We start from the raw sequence: 14107 nt of genomic DNA, 5'->3' as shown, positions 1-14107 counted from the left end.
TCTTGATAAATTTTTTTAATACTCTTATATTTTACTCCTTCTTTCTTTATTTTATTTTATTTCTTAATTTATTCTATCTCCATTATAAACACTTAATTCTTAATATACATGCTGAAAAGAAATACTCTGACTAAGATGGGACGGAAGAACACTGTAGTACTGAGCTTGAGATATAGGCTTATTGACCCGATATGCAAAAATGATTAATGCCTATAACCAAAGAGTTCACGTCATTACATTACTTGTACCAAAAAAAAATAGAAAATTTACCTTTATTACATTAATAAATTATCATGATATATATATATATATATCTCTATATATATATATATTTATGTAACTTATTACTACATTCTACATAATATATTAAATAAATAAATAATTATGGTCTTTATTTTTGTATTACGGAGTAATATTACTAATTCCGTAAATATCACATCATATTTATGAAGAAAAAAGAAGAAGAAAACAATGGTGAAATATGTCAAATACAATGTATGTCGACTCCATCACATTAAATTGAGCAGATAAATGCATAATCAGTGTGAACTGATAAAAAAATAACCGAGGCAATTATATTTCCAACGGTTTTGCAAGTAGAAACATAATTAATACGGTTGACAGAGTCTTCATAAAAAAGGCTGAAATTGTGGCCCAGCCTCTTTATTTTATCACCGCAGTTTTCCTCATATATACATATATAAATTCACTAGCTTTGGTTCATCAATTATCAGTGTAGTTGTAGCATCTTTCTCCAAAGGGAAACACATAATTTTAGCAATGGAATTGAAGAATTTGTCAGCTCGTACTGGTCGCCATCTGCAGCGTTACAATTTACTTGGCCACCGCCAAGTTGTTGGGTACTTCTCTCTCTTTCTCATCTTACTAATTTCATGGGAAATTTCAAAATTTTTATGTGGTGGTTTCTATAGTCTAAAATGTGTTGGAATTGAATTAATTTAGTTTTTAGAGTGTCAATTTTGTTGAATTATATGTATCACAAAATGTAATGATTTTGGGGGTTATTTGCAGATGTATTCCATATAGATATAGGAGTCCACGTGGAGCGTCTGTGGTGGACGAGGAAGATATTGAGGTTCTTGTTATAACCGCACAAAGAAAAGGCAAAGGGGTTTTGTTTCCAAAGGTATTTTTCTTAATTTAGTATTTTTTTTCTTAATTTAGTAAGATTTTGAGGAGAAAAACAAAAACTGACTATGTTTGTGGTGTGGGAATTAAGGGTGGTTGGGAAATTGATGAATCTATTGAAGAAGCAGCGTTGCGCGAAACAGTGGAGGAAGCCGGTGTTGTCGGAGATGTTCAGGTTGCTTCTCTTCTCCATTTTTAACCACTTCCAATTCTCAACAGTCAACTCTGAATTGCAATTTCATTGATTTAAGATATACTACTAAAAGGTAAAGTTAATAGTATGATTGAGTGGCGTGAAACTCGTCCATTCTTAATCAAACAAGGGGATCAATCACGGGTCCGGTCCTTTTGTCTAACAACAAAAAAATAAAATAAATAAAGGATAAGTTTGTAATTTGATATTGGATTAGAGTTGACGATTCAATAATAATTATCCCATTGGATAAAATATGATATATGGGTCTTGATATTTTGATTGCAGAATCAATTGGGTAAATGGAGTTTCAATAGCAAAAACAGAGAAACCTTCTATGAAGGTCACATGTTCCCATTGCTAGTAAAGGAACAGCTGGAAATCTGGCCTGAGAGAGACATCCGTCAAAGATTATGGGTAAAACTAAAAACCCTTTTGCCCGAAATCTGTACATATAATAACTCCATTCGTTCATTGTTAATTGAGACATTTATTTTTGTCATGAAAATTAGGAACAGTGTGTTAAGTAGATGAATAATAATGTGTTAAGTAGATGAAGAATAAAGTAAGAGAAATGAAACAGAATAAAGTAAAAGGGAGTATTACTTTTTGTCAAAAATAGAAATGATTTAACTATCTTGGAACTTTTCAAAATAAAAAATAACGACTAAGGTGTATGATGAAACACATTCTTAACTATGAAAATGTGAACTAAATTTGAGCAGATAAGTGTTAGAGAAGCAAGAAGGATGTGCGAATACCGGTGGATGAAGGAGGCTCTAGAGTTACTAGTGAATCGCCTCATCTCGCAGCCCAAAACAGAAATGGTTAGCTTACCAAGAGCTGCAACAAATCTAGCTTTGGTTGCAAATGCTTGAACCCAAATCTCCACACCAGATTTAGAATGTGTCTATGCACCCAACTCTTGTTTCATTTTTTTAGTTTTTTTTTTGTTAGTCTTGTACAGAGTTAAATTGCTCGGAAATCCAGTTTTTTGTTTTTCGAAATTCAACTGGAATTGGACTGATGTGTTTGGGAGTTTGTTTCGTGTGTTTTTCGTCAAGGAAATTTGATGTTTGAATAGTTGATTTATGGCTGAAAAAAATTGGGCTTGCTGTGGATGACTTGAAGACATAATTGATTAAGGCGTTTGATTCCTATTATGTCGTTTCTTTATCAATACTTCTTTACCAACATGTCAAGAACTTCTACAAAAATTTTGGAGATCACTGATATGGTTAACATATTTGTCAACTAATTTCAGCTCGAATAAATGGCAACTTTCACTACGTTTGCTACTAATCTCTTCTCCTGAATAAAAATATTTATCAAGTAACTCCTAAGACTCTAGGGGCATCAATCCTAGATTAGTAACTTCTAAAGGCTCCTAAGACTCTTTAGATCCATATGGTATAAAGTAGATTACGGATATTAGGAGCGTCAATCCTAGATTAGTAACTCCTAAAGTCTCCTAAGACTCTTTATGTTTCCGCTTTCAATTAACAGTGTTGTTTTAAGGGAAGCTACGTCAACTAAGCTCTTCTAACACACAAACCTTCTCTCACGATTATATTGCAAGCCTATATCATCACATAATGTGTCATTCAAACGTGAAGCAATTATCCAACACTTAAAATAGAAGCGAGGAAATGAACAAAACATATATTAAGTAAATAGGACTATATAAACCAAAGTCGTTACTAACACATCACTATAATTTGAGTATTAGTTTAGTTATACATAATGGGATAAGCTAAACACATAGTAATTTGTAGGGAAAACAAAGAAAACATAAGAACTAAAATGATAGAACCCAAGGGATGATAAAAAGTGCATCAGTAACTAATTTTCATCATTGTTTATTGCATTGATCGTATGTTAATTTTATCGGTAGCAACCCGATTAACCCGTTGGGTTAGCCTGAAACCCGAGCTTTTATAACTCGAAAAAATACAACCCGATTGACCCGCTACTCGATAAGGTTAGCTTGAAACCCGTTGGGCTGACCCGATTGACATCCCTACAAATAGAAGTTGGGGTAGCCCATATATATGCTTGCAACTCTTATTCATTCTCTAATGTGGGATATTTATGCCCCCACAATCCTCCCCTCAAACCAAGACCACCAGACCAAGACCACATGTCGACCACACATGTTACATGTCACCAAGTGATGTGAATCCAAAAGTCACACATCATTTGATCAACCCTACCAAGGACATTCATCGACCAATGACGAGGGCAATGACAAAGAAGATGCAAGAAGCCTTAAGCACTTTCATCCGTGGATTAAGCTCCTCCAAAGAGAGTGCTCGAGTGGGGAACAACCGGAAGCTATACATGGTTCTCAAGGCCTCGTGTGAGGAGGGAACGAAAGCGACGCCCGTCCCGCCGTTTCTTTTGGAGTCACTTGCTCCTCACTGCGCGACTTTCGTATAATGGCCATAACTCCCTCGTCCGGACTCCGATTGGGGCGTGCAAGATACTCACGCGAAGCCCTTTCGAAGACGAAGACAATATAATTGGAGGATTCTAGTGAAAAGACTCGACTGGGTGATTTGCAAGGTGAAAAGACCCGACTGGGTTTTCTGTTGTTTTTTTATCGTCCAGAGAGTTCACCCGACCGGGTGTTTTTGTATGTGGAAAAAAATCCAACCGGGTGTTTTATGCGACTTGCGATTTTGAACTCTTTTTGACTCTTTTGTTTAGCACTTTAACCTCTAGTATAAATACTCATGTCTAGGGTTTTTGTTGGAGGACTTTGAACATTGTTGAAGAACAAAGACTCAAATTTGAGCACCCCTTCCTCTTTGAAGGTTTATCCAAAATCCCTTGTGGTTGCATTTAATCTATTGCCGGGCTTAGATTATTTGTTAAGGTATGCTTGCTAGTTCTTGTGTTGCTAGTTGTTGGAGCCATTAGGTTTTTGTTTGTGAAAATAGCCATTGGGTTTTCTTTCTTGAGCTTGAATCTAAATCATAACACTTATCATCTTCTTTTCCTTCCACATCTTTTTTTCATTGTTATATTTCTTGTTTGGGTTGTTGGTTAGTGTTGCAAGAACAAATCCGGGCACGAATGTTTCTTGAATCCACAAGATTCACATTACCAAATCACCACAGGTCTTTGTGGAGCTCACATAGATATGTTGGAGAACTTGCAAGCAATCGACCGAACCCTGAGCCACACAGGTCCGCCCTGAACCAGGGCTCTGATACCACTGTTGGGATTCGACGGTGCACATCCGAACTCCACATTAGTATGATATTGTCCGCTTTGGGTAAAGCTCTCACTATTTTGCTCTTGGGTACTGTAACACCCACTACGTTATTGATGATCGTTCAAAATTAAGCTGAGAAAATTGTGATGCCATAAAATATACTCCCTCTGTTCCATAGTAATAGAGTCATTTCCTATTTTAGTAAAAGTCAACACATTTTTCACACTTACTTTACCCTCTCTTACTTTTTCTCTCTTCATCTCTCTAACTTTTTCATTTTCCATTTTATTCTCTCTTTACTTAACTCACCTAACACAATTTTTCTTAATCTCTGTGTTGAAAAGAAATGCCTTCATTAGACCATTACTATGAAATGGAGGGAGTACTAGCTAAAATAACAATTGTATTAGATTAATTCGTCATAAACACTCTATTATTAAATAGAAGGCTTTAGAGGCTTGAACTCATTTTTAGATATCCAAAGATATCTACTTTATAATCCAACAAGATTTATTCAAAAATTCGTATTGGTTCGGTAGTTATCATTATTTTCCCACATACTACTAAAACTGGATAGCTTCCGTCAACGTTTTCAACATACTATTTATAAATAGTAAATGTACTTATTAATTTGTTAGAAAACTTAGTGAACACCCCGACATCTTATAGTTATTTCTAAACTTGTTTATTCAAATTTCCTTATAGTTTAAGTACTCTGCATAACTCGGATAAGATATACAAAAACAATGCACATTACAGAAAAAAGGATGACAGTTTAAAGGTGTATTGTTACGACAATTTATTGATGTAGAACATGAACTCCAAAATTCTCCCTAATATTCATGGCACTACTAAACTAATCAAAGTTATTCTAAAAATTGTTAAACATGAATTTTCAATGTTTTACACAAGCCAAATAATTCAGAACAGATCACTAAAAAATCAGAGGATATAATTTGATTCAAACTTTTATATCAAATTCTATTTCCATTTATATTTAATCATCACAATAACCACATATCTTATCTAACCTGCAGATTTAATCATAAAGACCATAAACCCTAAACAATAATTTCATTTCACATATAATCTTTATGCTAGAGTTCAAAAGATTCTAAATACCATAAACCCTACTCATTAAACACATATTCATCGATTAATCAAAACTTCCAAACACCCTTTACTCCATCAAATTCTAGACAAAATTCTCCAAACCCCATCTCAAAGTTTCAGCAATTTCATGCTGTAAAAATAGTACAAATAGAAAGAACTTACTCAATTTATTAAGGTTTATGCAATCGGACGATCGATACAACAAAAATCGGCAACAAGGCTAGAGGTTGAACCTCACGGTTCCTTTCTCTCCCATGGTGACCATGAGTTTTTCTCCCCCTCCATGAGGTTGAGAGTGAAGTTTTTAAAATATACTCCTTCCGTCCACAAACAATAGATCACAATTTCCATTTTTGGCCGTACACGAAAAATACATCACAGTTATTTATGGTAAGTTTTCAACAAATAATAACACTACACATCATTCCACTAACACTACTTCTCTCTTACTTTTTCTCCTTTCTCTTACTTTTTTCCCTTCTCTCTTACTTTACCAATTCTACATTAAAATTCGTGTCATACACAAAGTGATCTATTGTTTGTGGACGGATAAAGTATATCTCAATATAAATAGTATCCACTCATTATAATATATGGCTTTTAAAATTGTACAAGTGGCATAACTTTAAATAGACACATTTAACTTTTTTTTTTCTAGAATTTTATATAAATTCAAGATAAATATTGAAATTCAAACATATCCAAGAAGCTGAAAATTTCGTACCCTTTGCTTTAAACAATAATATACATTTTTTTTTCATGTGAATGTACTAAAACAACTCTCTAGTCAATCTTATATTCAATTATTTTATTCTCATGATTTAATCAACATATTAAGTTCAACACTTAATTAATATAATATCTTAATTATACAAAATAAAAGCTTAGTACTTTAATTAATACTCTTCATGTTTTCGAAGCTAAGAAATCGGTCAAGGACTAAAATGACGACTTTCAAATTTCAAAACAAATCCTCCTTAATTCGCATCATATTTCAATTCCAACACTTAACTTCAACGGTACTTTCCTTATAATTATGACAAATTATTATTATTTTCGGCATTGAATTATTTGCTGAAAGCTCTAATTCTTCGATTTTCTTATTTGAACAGCAAATTCCGTCTAGGGTCATTTTTGGGATGTTACAATTCTCCCAAAAAGGCCTCATATTAATGAAGTTGGGGTAGCTCATATATATACTTACAACTTTTGTTCATTCTCTAATGTGGGATATTGTTTCCCCATAGTTTAGATATGAGAGATATTAAGATATGCCCGTATCAACTCCCACACATTTGAAATCCACCTTGTCCTTAAAGTGGGAACCACGAAGCAACAAATAGAGTTGAAAGTGAAAGCTTTGACGAGATATCTTCCCTGTATTAAACACACATCAAATAGTTTAATATCTCCCTTCATCAACTCCATCAAAAATCACAAATGGAGGACCGTGTTGGATACCAGTCATGGTAGACTCCAAAGCAGCATTGTGGTTGTGATAATCGGCTACAACGAGGAGCATGTCAACACGTCCAAGATTGCTCAAAGCAGCATGTCCATGCCCGGAGGGATCAATCGTGCATCAGCGTCGGGCGATGTTGATCGATGGTTCATACTTGTAACATCATCGACATGATTGGACGAGGAATCACCTTCTTCTTTAACCGGTGGCCATCCCCCTTGTTTTTTGCTCCTTCTCCTTTTCTTTTATATCAGTCTGCTCCTTGGGATCATTATTATCTAACTTAACATCAATATTCTTTGTAAGATCACCCGCCTCCTTCCCTCTATCATCACTACTACTCCCCAACTAACACTTGCCGAGTTTTCAAACCTGCAACTTCCTCTTCTCTAATGATATCGGGGCTGTCCGGAGGAGGGATCGCACCTGGTTGGGGCGTGACATTCGCGGCCGAAGGCTGGTGGGTAGCAATCGCAGGATCCGGCCGCGGCGGTTGATTTGTAGTGGCTACTCGACAACCAAGCTCGTCTAGTCGTAAATTAAAACATGCAATCCTAGCAAGGATATGCTCCAGGGTCATTGCAGCCGGATTCAAAATTTGGCCTTCCGAAACCCTCGGCATCTCATGTTCTCCGGACTCCGGAATTGAGTTGGGCCGTACCATAGAGCTATGGCTGTAGGTTGTATTACCAATCTTAGGGATAGGGAGGTTGCTGCCAAGGTTGTGCGTCCAGGCATGTGGGCTGGCTGTGCAGCGTCGGCTCCTCCCACAAAGGCATATCGAGTTGGTACGCTTGCTGCCATGACCAGTCGATCAAACCAAGAATGCTACAGAATTAAAATAGACGCATGAAAATAAAATAAGGATAATTGTATTTTTGAATTTATTGATAAGAAAACAATGTCTCCTATTTATATAAAAATGTCTCTAACTTAATGGACAAGAAAATAATATATGGAAAAAATTATGATAACATAATGATGGACAAAATAATAGAATATTGAGAAATCAAGCATGAATTAATTTATTGTTTGGAAATCACTCCTCTCTTTTCTCCTTTGGAAAGCTTCGACTGGCGCTGCAAATTTGGAAATTGGTTTAGGTCTAGCAGCCATGCGACTTGTCCATCTTCTTGATTTCCTACTGCTTCATCTCCATCATTATGTATTGCTCCATCTTCATCATTATGCAATGTTCCTTCTTCTTGAGTTTGTACTGCTACATTCTCATGATTTCCCACTGCTTCATCTTCTTGATTATGCACTGCTCCTTCTTCTTCTTCTACTTGATTCTCTGCAGCTCCAATTTCTGGATTTGGATTCGAATCATATCGATACATTTTTTCTAACATAGGAATAAGCCGCTGCGCAAGCATATCGTAAATCTCGACTACTTCATCTTCCTCTTGATCAATATTACTGTGTGATGGACTTAAATTTTGATGGCCTGCATCCAGTGGATTTCTACCGAAAAAAGCATTGCGAATGCTTTTTGTGATTTTGGGATCTTCGAATGGAGGCATGCTTTTTCTTCTTCTTCTTCTCTCTCTACAAACCTTAATCAATTTACTTTTCTTCTAATCTCTCGGATTTTTTCACCACAAGAGTATTTATATACACTTTAGCCGTCTAGCGCGAGCAATCTTTAAAGAATCGTAGCAATAAATAAATTGGTGAAATTATTTGGTTCCTAATTTAATAAAGTGTTATTAAAAATTATGTTAATGTCAATTATATTTATGGTAGTCATTACATTACCTAAATTACTTAATATTTACATAATTTGATTCGTCCTTATTATTCTTCACATATACTTCAAAAATTTGTTTACCATATTATAAATGAATTTATTTATGGAATTAATGCCTCTTTTAGTTCATTAATTTATTCTCCATTTGCTTACATAATTTTTGTGTGTGTGCATTTTCTCATAGAGTGGGATGCTTTATACCGCAAACAGCTCTTAGATGCTAATTAATTAATCCTAGTTACTGGATCTAGGAGACGTATGCCAAAGATCAATTTTCGGACTTTAGCGTGATTTTATTCTCACTCTGAAATCTCGTAAAATCAGCACACGGCCGTGACATCTATATGACTGTATACTTGTTGTAACGCCAGAGGTAAGAGTAGGGAGTGATCGTCGGTGTAGAGACACGAACAAGGTGAATTGAAAAACACTAGAAAGTGGGCAAGCTTAACATATTTGAGGCCACAACCGTCCCATAGCTAACGACTATAAGAGCATCTCCAATGGCTTTAGGCCAGCCACTCTCTCTCCCTGCCACGTCATCAGCACTAAAAATCCACCTGCCACATATCATTTTAATCAAATAGGCTAGCCTAAGGCCAGCCATAGGCTAGCCGCAATAAAAATTATTCAAAAACAACTACATTTACGGAATTAAATTTACGATAAATTACGGAATTAAATGTACGAGACATATACGGGAAAATTCATTCATTTCATTTTAAAAAAAGTACATTCATTTAAAAAAAATTACATAATAAAGAAAAAAACTATCGTTGTGCAGTCTTCCGTGCCTACAACTCTTCAATTATATCCTTTTGAAGTTGAATATGAGCATTCACTTGGCGCATGTCTGCATGTTCCTGGAGGCGGCCGGCTTCATCGTGAGGTACCCCACGTCGTACGTTAGGGGTGGCCATTCCGTAGCTTGGACCGGCTTCATCGTCATTGGCCCAATTAGTCAATTGTACGCCTTCGTCTTCGACGATCATGTTGTGCAAGATAATGCAGGCGTACATTATATCAGCAATGCAGCTGACATCCCACAAACGTGTTGGACCCTTGATTGCTGCCCATCGAGACTGGAGCACACCAAATGCGCGCTCCACGTCCTTGCGCGCCGACTCCTGCCGTTCCGCAAAGTAGGCCTTCTTGTCATCATTTGCGCGTCTGACCGTCTTCACAAAGACGGGCCACCTAGGGTATATCCCATCCGCCAAGTAGTAGCCCATATCATGCCGGTTGCCGTTGGCCACAAAAGAGACGGCCAGACCGATGCCCTGACAGTACTCGTTGAAGAGGGGCGACAAGTTGAGGACGTTGAGGTCGTTATTCGACCCGGCTATCCCAAAATACGCATGCCAGATCCACAACCTGTAATCAGCTACGGCCTCGAGGATCATCATGGGATTCTTTCCCTTGTAGCCGGTCGTGTAGGCCCCCTTCCAGGCAGTCAGTCAGTTCTTCCACTCCCAATGCATACAATCTATGCTGCCTAACATCCCGGGGAACTCATGCTGCTCCCCGTGCATCTGCATCAGATCCTGACAATCTTGGGGGGTAGGGCTTCGAAGGTACTGATCACGGAATATTTCAATCACGCCCTGACAGAAATACATCAGACATTCCAGGGCTGTCGACTCACCGATGTGGAGGTACTCATCCCACATGTCTGCCGCGCCTCCGTAGGCCAACTGTCTAATTGCCGCCGTGCACTTTTGAATAGGGGTGTGGCGGGGTCTGCCAGCCGCATCGTGCCTGAAGCGGAAATACAGATATGGACGCTCCAAAGCGTCAACGATACGCATAAACAACTCCCTGCGCATTCTAAAACGCCGCCTGAACATGTTTGCGGGAAACCGCAGGTCCGGAGCGAAGTAGTCGTCATATAGCCGCTGATGTGCAGCTACGTGATCCCGATCAATCACTGCTCGGCGGTGGACAACGGGTGGAGGGCGAGGTACCGCCTGCTGTTCGACCCTTCGCATGTACCGCTCTATCTCGCGGTTCATGTAGGCCTCCATAGCCTCGTTCATCCGCCGTTCGTACTCCTCAGCATCCCCACCACTACCACCACTACCACCACTGCTACCACCCGCGTACTCATCGCTCGATGTTGCTCTTGTACAGAAATTTAGAGAGAGAGAAAACTCGTTAAAACAAGTGGTGCAAATGAAAATGAAACTAAAATCGCGTATATATAGTTTTTCAAAAAATTTAAAAAAAAAAAAAAAAAATAGCACTGGCCGATCGCTCGCCGATCGGCACGCCACGATGGCGGCCAGCGCATCAGCAAGCGCATCGGCCAGTGCTCGTAAATCAGCATGCGCTCGCCTATTCTCTCGCCGAAATTGCGCTGGACGATTCTAATGGTTCGGCTAGCCGACCGGCTAGCGACGCGAATCGGCTAGCCGGTGGGCTAGCCGCTATTGGAGATGCTCTAATTTTACATTCAAACCCAAACATACCACACCGGTTCCGAATTTTAAAACACTGATTTTTCATTTTCCCATTCAATTCCTCAAAACATTAAAATAATGATTTAAAGACTTTTCCAACCCACAAGTAAAAAAAGGTTATGGACTCACTAGTGTATTCTTTTTCCAATTAAATAATCCCATCCCAAAAGTAATCCCCTACTTAAACACTCACATCTCTATGCAAACTCATCTTCACTTCCCTCACTCACACACACATCTAAAAACATGGAAAAACATTCTTTCCAACTCCAAATCATAACCATTTGTTAAGGGATGATTTCCCTTAAACATGATTCTGGCATAGCACTTGCGATCGGTGGAGAAATAAAAATAAAAGTCAGTTGCGGGAGCTTGCTCGTCAATCAAACCAAAGTTGCGGGAGCTTGCTCGTCAATCAAACCAAGAACGCTACAAAATTGAAATAAATGCATGAAAATAAGATAAGGATAATTTTCTGAATTTATTGAGAAGAATACAATATCTCTTATTTATAAGAATAGCCTAACTTAATGAATAAGAAGATAAGAGCATCCGCAGCGGTGCTCTTACCGCCGTCCGTCCGTCCGTGTCGCTGAGCAGGCGTCGTCCGTCCGCCGCTGCAGCTCATTCGTCCGTGTCAGCGGCAAAGCGCTGCTTTTAGCTAATAGCACGTCCGTGCCGCTGAGCAGCCCTACGTGGCACGATTTGATTGGCCAACGGCCTAGTCGTTTGCAAATTCGATTTTCTTTTTTTTTTAAAAAAAATCATAAATAATTCGAAATAATACCAAAAATTAAAAAAATATATATTTTTTGATTCCCAATAAATAGAGCCGTTTATGGACTTTTTTTTGGATTTTTGTGATTTTTTTTTATATCCCAAAATCATCTATAAATACACACATTCATCATCCACTTTTCACATCAAATTATCTCCCATTCATGTAATTTTTAATTATGGATTTTAATTTTTATGGATTTTAATTATGCAATTTTTAATTTTTAGGATTTTAATTATGTAATTTTTAATATTTAGGATTTTAATTATGTAATTTTTAATTATTTTGTAATTTGTAATAGTATTCCGAGTATTTTTAATGCATTTTAATATTGTGGAAATGTTTTTATTTAAATTGAATAATAGAATGGTGGGACCCTTGAGCTTGTCCTTAGCTAAGAGCACGGATGTGGGTTGTGCTCTTAGCTAAGACAAGGAGTAAAAGTGGGTCCGGACCCACTTCCATGCTTTTAGCTAAGAGCACGGATGGGGATGCTCTAATAGAGGAATGATATGCTACATACCTTATATGAGATCCTTATGTGAACACCACTCTTGTTTGATGCAATTTTAGTGTTGTTTGTTTCGATTTATATATTTAGTTCAATTCTAATATATTAAAGAATGTTATTAAAAAATTTAATTTCACAAAATTCTTAAAAATCAAAGCTCAATTTACTCGTTTCTCTATAATTTAAAATAAATTAATAAAATAACAAATCAAGCTTTGATTTTTCTGAATTTTGTGAAATTAAAATTTTCAATAATACTTCTTAAAGTGTTAGAATCAAACTAAATATATAAATCAAAATGAACAACAATGAACGTGCGTCAGACGAAGTGATACTCACATAATGAGCTCGCATAAGGTATGTAGCATATCATTCGTCGAAGAAAATGTACGGAAAAGATAGGATAATATAATGATGGACAAAATAATAGAGATATTGAGAAATGGCCGTACTAGTTTTCATGCTGCACCAAGAACAAATGAAATATGTTGACCAAAAAAATTAGCAATTAATTTATTGTTTGGAAATCAGGGTTTTGCGAAGTCTCCTCTCTTTTCCCTTTTGGTAAGCTTCGAATGGCGCTGCAAATTTGGAAATTGGTTGAGGTCTAGCAGCCACGCCACTTGTTCATCTTCTACTGCCTCGTCTTCTTGATTTCCTACTGCCTCACCTTCTTGATTTCCTACTGCTTCATCTCCTTCATTTTGTATTGCTCCATCTTCTTCTTGATTTCTTACTGCTTCTTTATTGTGTACTGCTCCATCTTCTTCCTGATTTCCTACTTCTCCATCTTCTTCATTATGCACTGCTCCATCTTCATGATCATGCACGGCTCCCTTTTCTTGATCATGAACAGCAGCTCCCTCTTCTTGATCGTGTACAGCTCCTTCTTCTTGATTCTCTGCAGCTCCAATTTCTGGATTCGGATTGGATTCATATCGATACAATTTCCGTAACATAGGAATAAGCCGCGCAAGCATATCGTAAAGCTCGACTATTTCATCTTCCACATCTTGATCTTGATCAATACTATTTGATTGGGGATTTGATCCCACTAATCCAAGCGACGTAAGATAATTTCTGTGAGATGGACTTAAATTTTGACAAAAATGATGCCCTGCATCCACTGGATTTCTACCGAAAAAAACGCTGCGAATGCTTTTTGTGATTTTTGGATCTTCGAAATTGAAGGGAGGCATGCTGCTGCTTAATTAATCTACTTCTCTTCTAATCCCTCGGATTTCTAAACTACCACAAGTTTATTTATACACACTCGAGCAATCTTTAAAGGACCGGAGCAATAACTATATTGGTGAAATTATTTGGTTCAAAATATGTTATTAAAAATGATATTTATGTCAATTATATTTATGGTATTCATTACGTTACCTAAATTACTTAACATTTACATAATTTGATTCACCCTTATTAATATTCACATATACTTCAAAAAATTGTTTACCATATTAAAT

The 14107-nt window shown here is 37.0% G+C and overlaps 1 protein-coding gene across 1 annotated transcript; it reads left to right on the top strand.

Moving 5' to 3' along the window:
• The first annotated feature begins 668 nt into the window (after positions 1 to 668).
• LOC125199656 (nudix hydrolase 21, chloroplastic-like) lies at positions 669 to 2505 on the top strand. Its single transcript, XM_048097601.2, has 5 exons — positions 669 to 860; positions 1033 to 1147; positions 1241 to 1324; positions 1631 to 1759; positions 2068 to 2505. The coding sequence occupies exons 1-5, from the start codon at positions 781 to 783 to the stop codon at positions 2218 to 2220; spliced, it is 561 nt and encodes a 186-aa protein (XP_047953558.1). The 5' UTR covers positions 669 to 780; the 3' UTR covers positions 2221 to 2505.
• The last annotated feature ends 11602 nt before the right edge of the window (positions 2506 to 14107 follow it).

The sequence above is a fragment of the Salvia hispanica genome, chromosome 2 (genome assembly GCF_029641045.1).
Source record: "Salvia hispanica isolate PSC_SH4W2 chromosome 2, Shi_PSC_v1, whole genome shotgun sequence".
NCBI lineage: Eukaryota > Viridiplantae > Streptophyta > Magnoliopsida > Lamiales > Lamiaceae > Salvia > Salvia hispanica.
This window is presented reverse-complemented; position numbering and strand designations above follow the sequence as displayed.

Excerpts from the sequence above, each read along its gene's own strand:
- LOC125199656 (XM_048097601.2), top strand. The coding sequence starts at position 781 with ATGGAATTGAAGAATTTGTCAGCTCGTACTGGTCGCCATCTGCAGCGT. Across the intron at positions 861-1,032 it reads GGCCACCGCCAAGTTGTTGG|ATGTATTCCATATAGATATA; the intron begins GTACTTCTCTCT and ends GGTTATTTGCAG. Across the intron at positions 1,325-1,630 it reads GTGTTGTCGGAGATGTTCAG|AATCAATTGGGTAAATGGAG; the intron begins GTTGCTTCTCTT and ends TTTTGATTGCAG.